Here is a 15,025-nt window from a genome sequence, read left to right as displayed (position 1 = left end):
TCAGTTTTTCAGTTGCAGTAACATTTCCATCCTATTGCTCACTGATCAGTTACAGTAACATTTCCATCCTATTGCTCAGTGTGTCAGTTACAGTAACATTTCCATCCTATTGCTCAGTCTGTCAGTTACAGTAACATTTTCGTCCTATTGCTCAGTTTTTCAGTTACAGTAACATTTCCATCCTATTGCTCAGTGTAACTGCCACTGAAAAACTGAGCAATAGGATGGTAATGTTACTGTAACTGATACACTGAGCAATAGGATGGAAATGTGTCAGTTACAGTAACATTACCATCCTATTGCTCAGTTTTTCAGTGGCAGTTACACTGAGCAATAGGATGGAAATGTTACTGTAACTGACACACTGAGTCATAAAATGGAGATGTTACTGTAACTGATCAGTGAGCAATAGGATGGAAATGTTACTGCAACTGAAAAACTGAGCAATAGGATGGTAATGTTACTGTAACTGATACACTGAGCAATAGGATGGAAATGTGTCAGTTACAGTAACATTACCATCCTATTGCTCAGTTTTTCAGTTGCAGTAACATTTCCATCCTATTGCTCACTGATCAGTTACAGTAACATCTCCATTTTATGACTCAGTGTGTCAGTTATAGTAACATTTCTATCCTATTGGTCAGTTTGTGAGTTACAGTAACATTTCCATCTTATTGTTCAGTGTGTCAGTTACAGTGACATTTCCATCCTATTGCTCAGTGTGTCAGTTACAGTAATATTTCCATTCCATTCCAGTGTAACAGGAACATTGCCATTCTGTGGCTCAGCCTGTGAGTTACAGTACCATTCCCATCCTATTGCTCAGTTTGTGAGTTACAGTAACATTTCCATCTGATTGCTCAATGTTTCAGATACAGTAACATTTCCATCTTATTGTTCACTGATCAGTTACAGTAAGATTTCCACTCTATGGCTCAGTGCATTAGTTACAGTAACATTTCTATCTATTGGTCAGTTTGTGAGTTACAGTAACATTTCCATCTTATTGTTCAGTGTGTCAGTTACAGTAACATTTCCATTCTGTTGCTCATTGTGTCAGTTACAGTTACATTCTCATTCTGTTGCTCAGTGTGTCAGTTACAGTAATATTTCAATTCTATCCCTGTGTGAATTACAGTAACATTTCCATCCTTCTGCTCAGTTTGTCAGTTACAGTAACATTTCCATTTTATTGCTCATGGTGTCAGTTACAGTAACATTTCTATCCTATTCCTCATTGTGTCAGTTACAGTAACATTTCCATCCTTTTGCTCAGTGTGTCAGTTACAGTGTCATTTCCATTCTGTTGCTCACTGTGTCAGTCACAGTAATATTTCCATTCTACCCCTCAGTGTGAATTACAGTAACATTTCTATCCTATCCTCAGTGTGTCAGTTACAGTAACATTTCCATCCTGTTGCTCAGGGTGTCAGTTACAGTAACACTTCCATCCTTCTGCTCAGTTTTTCAGTTACAGTAACATTACCTTCCTATTGCTCAGGGTGTCAGTTATAGCAGCATTTCCATCGTATAGCTCACTATGTGTATTGCATTGATTATTTCCTCCTGTTAAGCTTCCAATATTCAGAATGTGATTTCAGTTGTTTCCTAAATGCTGGCTGCTTCCTTGCTGTTCAGGTGATGTCGACTGCGTTATGTGACAGTTCTACCCCCAGTAATAGTGTTGAAGGTGCTGTGGAGACAGGAAAGACCTCCTTCATTTCATCCCTTCTTCATAAGCTCACATCCCCTAGCTTCTTGCAGCCTGTTCTTCCTGACGCCACTGAAGTAGTGGTGGTGGTGTCTGTGCAGCGGTACTTGGGGGACCCTGGAAACGAGGGGACCTCCAGATCAGCTTCCTGTTACTTTTACGATGTGACCGTGAGTGATGGCTTTTCTCAGATTAAGTGTCACCTGGCTCCTGAGCTGAACCCCCTGGTGCACCAGAACTGTCTGAAGGCTGGCAATGGAATCCACATCACCCGCTGCAGCCTGGCATATGATGAGAAGAGGCTAAACCGCTGTTTCCTGCAGATTGAGGCACTCACGCTGACGGCAGCTGAGAATCCTCCCGGTTTGAACACCCCTGGCCTAAGTACTGAGCACCTGCACAGCCTGACTGCATCCCGGAGAGGAAGGGATCTTCTGAGCACTTTGCAGATGGAAACCCCCTTAAAAGGTGGAATGGTTCATTATTTACCCTTGTGGAATAATAACGACCCCTATGGTGGAGGATGGAATGGTCCAAAGGGTCCACCTTTTCCAAATGTCCCACTTGAAGGTGAGCTCTGCTTTCATTTTAAGCTTAAGATACAGAATATTGTTGAACGTATTATCTGTTAGGTAATCGATAATTGAATTAGGATTTCTTCCCTCTTTGATGCTTTGCGTGTGCACGTGGATTTGACAAGAGTGTCAGTGTTGAGGTTTTAAAAGAGCAGGCACCCATGTCTGTCTCACATAGCTGGGCAGCATTGTGACTTGGGAAAGACAACTTGCCCTTAACAAACAAAAAACTACTGCGGATGCTGGAAATCCAAAACAAAAACAAAAACAGAATTACCTGGAAAAACTCAGCAGGTCTGGCAGCATCGGTGGAGAAGAAAAGAGTTGACGTTTCGAGTCCAATGACCCTTCAACGGAACTCAGTTCTGTTGAAGGGTCATTGGACTTGAAACGTCAACTCTTTTCTTCTCCACCGATGCTGCCAGACCTGCTGAGTTTTTCCAGGTAATTCTGTTTTTGTTTTTGTTTTGCCCTTAACAAATCCAGGCAATGTTTAAGTAACTTGCTTGAGTCTTATTTTGCTCAGTTAACAGGGTTGATGAGAGGAACGTGGTTGATGTGGTGTACATGAACTTCCAAAGGGCATTTGATAAAATGCCGCACCACAGACTTGGCAGTCAAGGTAGTGCCCATGAAACAAAAAGGACAGTAGCAGCATGGATACGAAATTGGCTGAGTGACTGGAAACAGAGTAATGGAGAACAGTTGTTTTTCAGACTGAAGGAAGGTATATATTGGGGTTCCCAAGGAATTTGGGGTAGGACCCCTGCTTTTCCTGATATATATTAATGACTAGCCTTGGGTGTGAAGGGCACAACCTCCAAATTTGCAGATGACACAAAACTTGGATGCTTTGTGAAGTGTGAGCAAGATAGTGATAGACTTCAAGAGGACATAGGCAGGTTGGTAGAGTGAGCGGATGAGTAGCAGATGAAATTTAATGCACGGAAGTGTGATCGGAAGAACAAGGAAAGGTAATATAAAATAAAGCGTACAATTCTAAAGGGAGCTCAAGAGCCAAGGGGCCTGCGGGTATATGTACTTTAATCACTGAAGGTGGCTAGGCAGGTTGATAAAACAGTTAATAAAGCATGCTGAGCTTTATAAATAGTGGCATCGAGTACAAAAGCAAGGAAATTGTGGTAAATCTGTGTAAAACACTGGTTTGGCCTCAACTGGAGTATTGTGTTCAGTTCTAGGCACCACACTTTAAGAAGGATGTGAAGGCATTAGAGAGGGTTGTTGTGATCCTTTACCAGACCCACAAGTTTTTGGTAAGATTTGTTTAGGGACCAATAATGTTTTGTTTAAAGTAGACAAAGTTTGAGATTCAAGACACTTGCTCAGTGAATAAAGCCACAGGATTCCACAGGTTTTGAACAAATAAAAATAAACTTTACTATACAAGGTCAGAAAGTTAAAGCAATTTATAATATCTATCTTATATTCAGGGTAAATATGAGGTGTGTACAATTTAACAGGCAAACTCACCATACTGCACAAGAAATGGTGGAGGCGACCAAGATAAAGTCCAGGATTTCTCAACAACCCACCCAGACATCAGTAACACTGAGTCAGCCAATCTCACTGAAACTCCGTTTCTCTCACAAGGGATTCTAGCCTTCAAAGATCTCAACCTGGAATTCGCTCCAAAAGTCACTCCAACTCGGACAGCCTCAACAACGGCCCAACTCGCAGGGTTTCGGCCTCGACTCCTGAGATTCTGTTTATCTGGATCCCTGAGTATGCACCCGAGATCCAACTCACAAGCAAAAGTTCAGCTCTTTGGCCACGCCAATCAGAACACTACTCCTCCAAAGGGGTACCTTTGCCCCAACGGCCTGCACAGAGTAACAAACCTTCTGCTGCCCTCGTTGATTGCCAGGGCTTTTCCTGAGTCCTCTTCATCTAAGGGCTACTGGCCACAACCCATTTCCTGCTTGGAGCCTCTTTCTCTGCTCCTTTCTTTTTAAGTTAACTAGGACCTCTATCTTTCTCCGCCCCCTGTCTGGGATGCTCCCTTTGGGACCTCTCCCCATCCCCTCTCCCTCCCAGACTTCCCCCTGTCCCCTCACCCTGTCCCCTGCCTGGAACTTGTGTTTCCAATGGTGCTCCTCTCCCAGTCACATGATCCAGGTTTTCGCACTGTTTTCCCTTTTTGCACAGATGCGCTGGGCCTGTTCTCAGCCCAAAGAACTTAAAATGCTGAACTGCACATGTGCAGCTTGCTTCTTGTCTGTGCATGCACGGAAACTCCGTGATCTGCCAGGGCTTGGAGTTTCTGACCCCTGCTCTGGACGTTAAGATAATTCTGGTTTTCGTAATATCCCTTGGAAGAAAAACAGCTTCACTATAGTGAAGGTTTCTTTACAATGGCATTACAACTTCTTTTCTTTACAAGAAGTACTTAACAGCATAAACTTCCAACAGCTTATTATATACCGTACAGATAAACATTTCACTTTTGTTCCACGATTACACTCATTACAAAGTTACAAAGACTTAACCCAAAACAAAAACCAGTACATGTAACAATTAGGATTAGCAGGATTTAAACATCATAGAATTATCCTAACTCAGAACCTGCCTTTTCTCCTACACTCTCTTTAAACTTTTGGCAGAACACCAACAGTTACATGTTTTATCCCCATAATCTTTTCATGGTCAACCAAAAGCAGCGAAGAATCATTAAAGTTTTCTTTAGAAACATCTTGACCAGATTGTATTTCTATTTTGTACCAAGGTTTTCAACCTTGCTTGTGTGCCTGCAAACCAATATTCTGGTGGTCTTCCCTTCTTCACATATGGAGGCATATTAGTTATGCTAAGTGATGCAAATGACTTTTGTGTAGCTTCTCAAATTTAATAGAGAAGAGCGTTAATGGAAACATGCCTTCAATGGATCCTTTAGGTTTGCCACGGAAACTATATAGGTCTGATTTGCAACCAGCTTCAAAATTATCTTCTTCACTCAGTTCCTCCAGAACAGCTTTTTTTTGATTCATTGTTTTGATCAACACAAGGTAAATAAACCTGCACTGAGGAAGTTTTCCACTCTTTACTCAAGTAATTTTCTAGTGTATCCGAGAGAAATGTTGTAGCCTTCTGCACACTTTCATGTTCTTCTCATTGACACTATAAAAATGGAACCTTCAACTCTACTTTTTTAACAGTATTCATCCAGCATTTGCTCACTCACTTATTTTCCGATTTATTTCCAAGATTATTAATCGTTTCGTTCACCTTAGCAACTGCTCTGGTGCATTCAGTTGACTTTGTTTCAGAGTTATTTCGAAATCCTTATACAAGTTTAACAACTTCACATGGACGTACCGTTCATTTTGGAACCTTTCTTCCCTGCTACTGACCATCCCTTAGATGTCTTCAATTCACTTGTTAGATGCTCAATGCATTTCTTAAAATTTTCTTTCTTGGCTTTTAAAGTTTGGATCTGCCCCTCCATACCGCACATCTCATCTTTCTTCTTCTCCGTACTGTGTTGGAGTTCAAGGATGTCATTGTTTTGTTTTCATGTTGAAATGCCACCCAATTCATCAGTCTTGGTTTATAATTCTGCATTCAACCAACTGTTCTGATTCATCAGCAATTCCTTTTTCTGTTCAAGGAGCTTTTCACGACACTCAATAGAGATTTCTGATACTTGACGTTCATCAAGTTTTAGTTGAAGATCTATCTTTGTTGAATTTGCTTCTACAAGTTTGTCATTTAGATGTTCCAAATCCCCATTCAGATGTTCTATTTCCTGTGACCGACACTCCAGTGTTCTCATCAGTTCTTGTTTTTCATTAGCAAACTCATTTTTGTATGTAAAATTTGGTTCTCTACACTGATCAGATTTTCCATAGCAGAGCCCAATTCCTCAAGCAGCCTTTGACATTCCTGTATTTCTGATACTAACTTTTCATGGTCTTGGGCTAGTGGTTTCTCCACTTCATTCTATCTAACCTTATGAGCTTGGGCTCCAACTACCACGCAATTGGGGAATACTCCAGGATATCCCTCCTGAAAAATCTGTTTGTCTCACCTCAGTTGGCTCTCTCAAAACTCTTGGAGATGGTAAGAATTTTAAAACCTACCAAATCATTACCCAGCATAAAATCTATCACTCCCATAGGCAAACTTGGAACAATTTCCACCATAACAACTTAACTTACAAAGTGACTTAATAAAATATCTTTATAAAGGGAACAGGTTCACAAGTCCCATAAAGATCCCCTTTAATACTTTCTCTTTCATCAAACTGTCTGGAACACAAATCACACCATCAGCCACCATCAGTGACTGATCTGCCGCAGTAGTGCTAAAAATATTAATTTGTTTGCTGGTTTTGTTGGAGCACAAGGGGAGCACTTCTCCCTGAAAGACAAAACCTCCATAATCTTCAGCAACCTGCCTTACTTTAGCTGTATTCAATGAAGGATTCCGTTGACTATCCTGATCCATATGTCCCTTTTTAGTAGGTACTGAAGGAACACATTTCACATGTACTATTGCTTTAAAACCCAACTCTTTTTCTGGTACAGCCAGCATTCCTATTACTACCACCGGTTTACCGTTCAGCTGCCAACAATTGGCCCTGGGATGCCCCATCTTATGGCAATAAAAGCATATTGGTTTATTTATATCCCTTTTCTTCTCTACTCTATCATTTTTATTGACTGGAACAACTTCTCTTGAACTGTGTAACCTAAGCTTTTATAATAGATACAGAAATGAAAACAGAAAATGCTGGAAAAACTCAGCAGGTTCTGACAGCACTTGTGGAGAGAGAAACAGAGTTAACGTTTTGAGTCCGTGTGACTCTTCTTCAGAGCTCTGAAGAAGAGTCATACGGACTTGAAACGTTAACTCTGTTTCTCTCACCGCAAATGCTGTCAGACCTGCTGAGTTTTTCCAGCATTTTCTGTTTTTATTTCAGATTTCCAGCATCCGCAGTATTTTGCTTTTATTTTTCTTTTAACTTAAGATTTTCTTTAACCACTTCATACTGTTTAATTTCATCTCTCTGGAGTTCGGGTTCAAAATTTTGCATCTCTCTTTTTCCAGTTTGAGCCTTTTTCATTTCTCTTTTTGCAGTTTTGAGCTTTTTTCATTTCCATTTCTTTTGCTCTTCCTTTTTTCTCTTTTTCCAATACAAGTTTGTTTTCATTTCTCTATCTCTTTCCATCTCAAGCTGCTTCATCTGCAACTGAATCCTGGCTAACTCAACTGAATTGATATCTGGATTAACTTTATCTTCTTCCAATCCCAAATGCTGTGCTGTTACCTGAATCATGGATGCCTTCTTATCCCATGCTTTTAATTCTAACCCAGCTCACCTGCTAATGCAATTAATCTAGCCTTGGTTGATTGCTGCAAATCATTCAGGGATAAATCTTCCCTCTCCAGAAACACCATAGCAATTGACAAAGCCATTCTGCCATTTCAATCAGTATTGTAAAATTCACCATGGAAGTCTTACCAACTTTAACCTCAGCACTCAACAAGCACCAGCACTCGTATTTGTCTGTGGATTCGAGATCCTGGACGAGCCCCCAATTTATGTTCTGACCCTAGACCAGACTCCCATGTTTTTGGTAAGATTTTGTTAGGGACCAATAATGTTTTGTTTAAAGTAGAAAAAGTTTGAGATTCAAGACACTTGCTCAGTGAATAAAGCCACAAGATTTCATGTGCTTTGAACAACCAAAAATAAACTTTACTATGCAAGATCAGAATGAGAAAACAATTTACGTTATCTATCTTATACTCTAACATTCAGATATATGTGAATTAAAAGGCAAACTGTGGTTGAACACACCACACTACACAATAAATGGCAAATGCGACCAAGACAGAGTCCATGGATTTCTCAACAATCCACCCAGATGTCTGTAAACACTGAGTTAACCAATCTTGTTGAAACTCTATCTTTCTCACGAAGGATTCCAGTCTTTACCCCCGCAGATCTCACCTTGGAGCGACTTTTGGAGAGAATTCCAACTTGGACAGCCTCAACAATGGCCCACCTCACAGAGTTTCAGTGAATGGCGGAGCAAGCTTGAGGGGCTGTGCGGTCCACTGCTGCTCCTATTTCTCATGTTCTTACACGTTTTTGCTCCTCAACAGCTCTAACACACCCCCTGAGTGTGAGCGCCCAAGCACCAACTCACAAGCACAGCTCAGTCTTTGACCTCGCCGAGCAGAACACTACTGCTCCAAAGGGGTACCTTTGCCCCAAAGGCCCACAGCATGGAGTCACCAACCTTCTGCTACCCTCTCCAATTGCCAGGGCTTCTCCTCTGCTAACTGCAGCCCTTTTCCTGCTTGGAGCCTCTTTCTCTGCTCCTCTCTTTTTAACTTAACTGGGATCTCTTCTTGCCCCCTGTCTGGGACTCTCCCTTTGGGACCCTTCCCTGTGCCCTCACCCTGTACCCTGCCTGGCACCCTTGTTTCCAATGGCGCTCCTCTCCTGGCCACACAATCTGGGTTTTTGTGCCATTTTCCCTTTTTTTGTGCAGGAGTGCTGGGCCTGCCCTCAGTCCCAAGAACTTGAAATGCTGAATTGCACATGTGCAGCTCAGTCCCGGTCCACGCAAGCGTGAAAACTCCTGAGTCTGCTAGGCCTTGGAAATCCCCACCTCTCCTCTCGACTTTAAGGTAACTCTGAGTGCAGAAAAGTTTCACAAAAATGGTTCCAGAGATGGGGGGATTTCAGTTCCCTGGATAGAATGGAGAAGGTGGGGCTGTTCTCCTTGGAGAAGGGAAGATGAAGAGGTGACGTGATAGAAATACTCAAAATCGTGAGGGGTCTGGACAGAGTAGATAGAGAGAAACTGTTCCCATTGTTGGAAGGATCGAGAACCAGAGGACACCGATTTAAGTTGATTGGCAAAAGAAACGACAGAGTCAAGAGGATGAACCTTTATATGCAGCAAGTGGTTAGCATTTGGAATGCACTACCTGAGAGTGTGGTGGGGGCAGTTTCAATCTTGGCTTTGAAAAGAGAATTGGATCATTATTTGAAGAGAAAAAAAATTGCAGGGCTGTAGGGAAAAGATTGGGGAGTGGGACTAGGAGAGTTGTTGTTGCAGAGAGCAGGCTGAATGGCCTCCTCCTGAGCTCTAACCATTCTATGATTCCATACGGGTTAAATTACATGATTTCTTTGCAATATTTTCACCAAAAAGAAACATGTACCGATATGTCTTTGGGACATCCCAAAGTAATTCACAGACAATGGTGTAGTGCAGCTACTCTTATTAGCTCAGTAAATATCTGAGAACAGGTAAAGCTCCTGATACCTAACCCTGTTCAGTACTTACCCCCTATCCTCCCTACCTTATCTCATCCTGTGCAAGACCATTAGAAACCAGAGTTGGCCATTTCGCCCCTCGAGTCTATTCCACTATTCAATTAGATCATAGCAGATCTGTAGCCCAACTACAGAACCAACTCACATTAATCCTGTACCTCCTCACAACAGCAACAGCTTCCATTTGGACAGTGCACTTAATGTAGCAAAACATCTAAAGGCGTTTCACAAGAGCGATGTCAATAAAACCATTTTTGACACCAAGCCACAGATGGCGATACCAAGACATGCGACCAAAATCTTGGTCAAAGAGCAAGGTTCTAATGAAGGTCTGAAAGAAAGAGGAGGTAGGTAGAGAGGTTTATGAATAGAATTCCAGAGCTTAGGGTGAAAGCAGCTGAAAGCAAGGTGATCAGATGTGCCCGAGTATCCTCAGCTTTTTGAAGGAGCAAGTTTCGGATTCCTACAACCCTTCATGTAAAAAGTGCTTCCCGATTTTACTGCTATATGGCTTCAGGCTAATTTTTAAGATTATGCCCTCTCGTTCTGGATTCCCCCACCAGAGGAAATAGTTTCCTCATACCTACCCTATCAAATTAATTTTAAATACCTCAATTAGATCACCCCTCAGCTCATTAGCCCTGCTAATTTAATCCATTAAGGCCTGGTGCATTTCCTATGAAATTGTTTATCAGGCCATATATACGCTCGAGAAACAAACAATTCATGTTCAAACAGGGACAAGAGGTGTCAGCTGTGGCTCAGTTCATAGCACCCTCGCCTTTGAATCAGAGGGTTGTGGGTTCATGTCCCACTCCCGGAAACCGAGAACTGTGATTGTACTCGAAAGAGTTGCAATCTGTGACTGTTGATAACTCGAAAGAGTTTCAAACAGGGACAACACAGTTTTGTTTTAAAATCAACAGTATGTTAAATTAATACTGTTGAACAATGAGTGCACTACCTCCAACAACCCTGCCCCATTATCAGAAATATCCTTAACAATGCGGAACCCAGCACTACTCACATCTACAATGGTGTTTCCTGCCCGAGTCCACTTCATTCACCATCATTCTTCTCAGAATTTAATATAATTATGAATTTTCTCTTCAAAATATGCATGAAAGAAATCTCCTCAGGCAGCATCCAAGCTGCTGTCAGGTTAGATTTCAGCTGTGGCTCAGATGGTAGCGCTCTTGCCTCTTGAGTTACAAGGTTCCAGTTTCAAATCCACTCCCGGGCTTGAGCGCAAAAATCAAAGCTGACATTCCAGCGCAGTAATGAGGGAGCACTGCACTGTTGGAGGTGCCATCTTTCAGATGGGGCATTAAACCAAGACCCTGCCTGCTTGGGTGGATTTTAAAGATACTGTTTCGAAGCAGAGCAGGGGAGTTATCCCTGGTGTACTGGCCTGTTTTTAATGCCTCAATCAGCATCACCAAAAAAACAAAAAACTACTGCGGATGCTGGAAATCCAAAACAAAAACAGAATTACCTGGAAAAACTCAGCAGGTCTGGCAGCATCGGTAGAGAGGAAAAGAGTCGACGTTTCGAGTCCTCATGACTCTTCAACAGAACTGAGTGTAGTTATGAGAGCGGTGAAATATAAGCTGGTTTAATGTGGGGGGCCGGGGTGGCGGGGGGAGAGAAGTTGAGGGGGGGTGGTTGTAGGGACAAGCAAGCAGTGATAGGAGCAGATAATCAAAAGATGTCACAGACAAAAGGATCAAAGAGGTGTTGAAGGTGGTGATATTATCTAAGAAAATGCACCGTCCAAGGGCCCAAACACTCCTTTCAAGTGAAGCAGCATTTCACTTGCATTTCCCCTAACTTAGTCTACTGCATTCGTTGCTCCCAATGCGGTCTCCTCTACATTGGAGAGACCAAACGCAAACTGGGCGACCGCTTTGCAGAACACCTGCGGTCTGTCCACAAGAAAGACCCAAACCTCCCTGTCGCTTGCCATTTTAACACACCACCCTGTTCTCTTGCCCACATGTCTGTCCTTGGCTTGCTGCATTGTTCCAGTGAAGCCCAACGCAAACTGGAGGAACAGCACCTCATCTTCCGACTAGGCACTTTACAGCCTTCCGGGCTGAATATTGAATTCAACAACTTTAGATCTTAAACTCCCTCCCCCCATCCCCACCCCGTTTCTTCCCCCTCCCTTTTGTTTTTTTACAAAAAAAACAGATCATCTAGTCACTATCACATTACAGTTTGGGAGCTTGCTGTGAGCAGATTGGCTGCTGCATTTCCCACATTACAACAGAAAGTGCGTAACCTACTGTAAAGCACTTCCAGGTGTCTGGTGGTTGTAAAAAGCGCTATATAAATGTAAGTTCTTTCTTTCGTTCTGTCAAAAATCCTGCCAAAATCCCAATGGCCATTTTCAGCCATCAGATAAGGCCTAGCAGTGCAGGCTGAGGTGCAACCACATAGCAGAGGAAACATCAAGTGGAAGTTCTGGAATGTCAGGCACAGGAAGGCGCTCCTGTTTCCCCCTTTCCCTTCCCTCCTTCTCAGTAGTTGTGCCTAGTGCCTAGGCCCGGTGAGAGTTGTAGATTGCAATGTCTGGCTCTCCAGTGGGAGAGACAAACTTGACGGACCACAACTCCCAAGGTTTAAGGCAATGTCAGCTCATGGGCTGGATGAAAAGCTCCAGTGGGCCATAGTTTGCCTCTCCCTGCCCTGTAGGGTAGAAGAATGAGAGGTGATCTATAGAAACAAACAAAATTCCTAATGGGCTAAGGGTATTTGCTGGCCGGGTGTTTGCCATGACTGAGGAGTCTAAAACTAAGGGTCATAGCCTCAGAATGAGGGTTTGGCTATTTAGGACTGAGATGAGGAGATATTTCTTTGGAATTCTTCACCCCAGAGGGCAGTAGATTCTCAGTAATTGTGTATACACAAGTCAGAGATCAACAGACATTTGGATACGAAGGGATCAAGGGACCTCGGGGCAGTGCAGGAAGGTGGAGCTGAAGTAGAAAATCAGTCACGATCGTATTGAATGGCAGAGCAAGCTCAAGGGGCCATATGGTCTACTGCTACTCTTATTTCTTATGTTCTTACATCTCTTTGCTACTCAACAGCTCTAAGTTGCACCATTAAATAAATCTACTGGCTTGTGTTAATTGTGTATTAAGTGAGTATTTAATTATCCGGTTACAGCACAGAAGGAGGCCATTCTGCCTGTCGAGCCAGTGTCGGCACTCCGCCAGAGCAATTTAGCTAGCCCCACTCCCTCTGCCCTTTCCCGATAGCCCTGTAAATATTTTTCCGTTAAGTTCCTAACCAATTTCCTCTTGAAAGTCATGATTGAATCTGCCTCCACCACACTCTCAGGATGGTCGTGCACTCCAGATCCCAATCAGCCAGTGGTGGGCATTAAACAGGGGATTAACTATAGAAACAGATTGTGGTTAATGAGTTAGGAGGTGCATGTTTGTCATGTGCACCTCTGTAAATAAAAGCTTACCAAGTGCGACAGCTTGGGCTCTCACCCTATCCTTGACTGCCTGGTTTTCTGGAGTAGGACATTTTGCCTTTCTCTGATCCAAAGTGAACGATCTTTCACCATTTCATATTGAAATCCATCTGTATAGTTATGCTCACTTACTTTAGCTTATGTCCCTATGTAACTTCATGTTCGCGTCTATGCAATGGACTGTGCCTCCAAACTTGGTGTCATCGGTGAAGTTGGATATCCTTCATCCTTAATACAAGTCATTGATATATATGATGACAAACTGAGGCCCCATTACAGATCTCTGTGGGACACCACTTCCCCACATCATTCCAATCAGAGAACAGACCTTTATCCCTACTCTGTATAGCCGATCTCTGAACAAATTGTGGTCCCTTTTCACAAGGTTATCTCCAATCCTGTGAGCTCTTTTTCTCTCACAGTCTTTTATCGAATGCCTTCTGGAAGTCCATATAGACAACACCCATGGACATTTGCCTGTCGGCCATGTTAGAGACCTCCTCAAAAATTCAACTAGATTAGACAGACATGTCCTTCCTTTCACAAGGGAAGGACTTAGCCATCAACTGAAACTTGTCCAAATAATTTTGGAACTGATCACTCTAAGTATTGCGGAGTAGGCTTCATGCATTAGAAACAGGAAATGCTTTAAATACACAGCAGGCCAAACAGTCATCTGAGGAGAGAGAAACAGAGTTATTGTTTCAGGTCAATGGCCTTTCATTTGGGGAAAAATAAAACTAACATTGTATTCTCATTGTTTTCCGACAGGTTTTAGAATCATTTCTCTCCAGCACTTGGCAATGACCTGGAGGACAAAATTTGAATTTCCGCATCTTCTGGTGCGAATAATGCACAAATCTAGGTTACGCTATTATGGGCGGCCTGGAACAAAGGTGGATTTTCCTTATCAGGTCAGTGACCTTGGACTTATTCCCTTCCTGATGTCCCGAGGACTTCGAAATTCTGACCCAGAGGTTTCATGATTTGCAGTTCATGGCTTGCAACAATTAGAAGTTGGTGCTATTGTTTAAAGGAGATGCAGGCTGCATTGTTTGTGGGGAGGGTGTGGGAGAGGTTGGAAATGGTCGTAGTAACAGACAACAGGCAGGAACGGGCAAGCTTAAAGGCAGCGCCTCATTTTCACCCTGTAGCATCGCCTCCCACCCAGCGGCCAGCCAGATGGGCAGCCTGACTGATGGGAACACCAGCAGCAGGGGGTTTTTAGCCAGGGACACACATGGCGATGGGCCCTAGAAATTGGGAGAGGCCAACAATCATGAGGCGGGACATGGAGCAAGTTGAAGGATTCCCTGAGGGTCTAGGGTAAGCACTCCTGCTCCTCCTCTGGAATTCCCTCCCTAAACTTCTCCAACTCTCTATCCCTCTTGCCTCCTTTATTCCTTAAAGCATAGTTGTTTGATCAAGCTTTTGGCAGGTTGCCCTAATATTGCTTTATGTGGCCCGGTATCTAATTTTGCTTCATAATGCTAAGGTGCTATACAAATAAAGTTGTTGTAGTTGTTGTTCTGAACCACAAGGAGTGCTGGAACAGCCACTTAACCTTGTGGAGCTGGCAGCTCTCATCTGCCTTGAACTGGGAAGTCTCCCTCTGGGAAAACCATCAGCAACAGCTAACTTACAATCGAGCTCCCAATGGCTGTAAAGAATCCTGATTTAAATATGTTAATGAGAACCCTGCCTCCACACGGCAGTTCCAATATCTACCACTGTGCAAATAGTGGCTGGCATGTGCGTGACATGTTGAGTTGCGTTTGCGTATATTACTTTTTAAGCCCCTGGTGTTCTCCATCCTGTTATGGGGAGGGTTGTGTGTTGATGCGTTGATTATTAAGCCTGAGCGCTATATCTTCATATGTGCAGTGTCAACAGTTTGTTTTAATTTATCATCAAAAATACTTGGAGGGATT

General features: G+C 42.9%; 1 protein-coding gene across 1 annotated transcript in view; it reads left to right on the top strand.

Annotated features, from left to right (window-relative positions):
* The first annotated feature begins 1,644 nt into the window (after nucleotides 1-1,644).
* Nucleotides 1,645-15,025, top strand: part of radx (RPA1 related single stranded DNA binding protein) — a 69,465-nt gene continuing 56,084 nt past the window's right edge. The window contains exons 1-2 of the mRNA XM_078547673.1: nucleotides 1,645-2,284; nucleotides 13,866-14,008. Of these exons, the coding sequence (XP_078403799.1) occupies nucleotides 1,645-2,284; nucleotides 13,866-14,008 (783 nt within the window). The remainder of the gene's footprint in view (nucleotides 2,285-13,865; nucleotides 14,009-15,025) is intronic.

Source organism: Cetorhinus maximus, chromosome 8, assembly GCF_964194155.1.
Source record: "Cetorhinus maximus chromosome 8, sCetMax3.hap1.1, whole genome shotgun sequence".
Taxonomy (NCBI): Eukaryota; Metazoa; Chordata; class Chondrichthyes; order Lamniformes; family Cetorhinidae; genus Cetorhinus; species Cetorhinus maximus.
The sequence above is the reverse complement of the archived record's forward strand: the minus strand, read 5'-3'. Positions and strand labels throughout refer to the sequence as shown.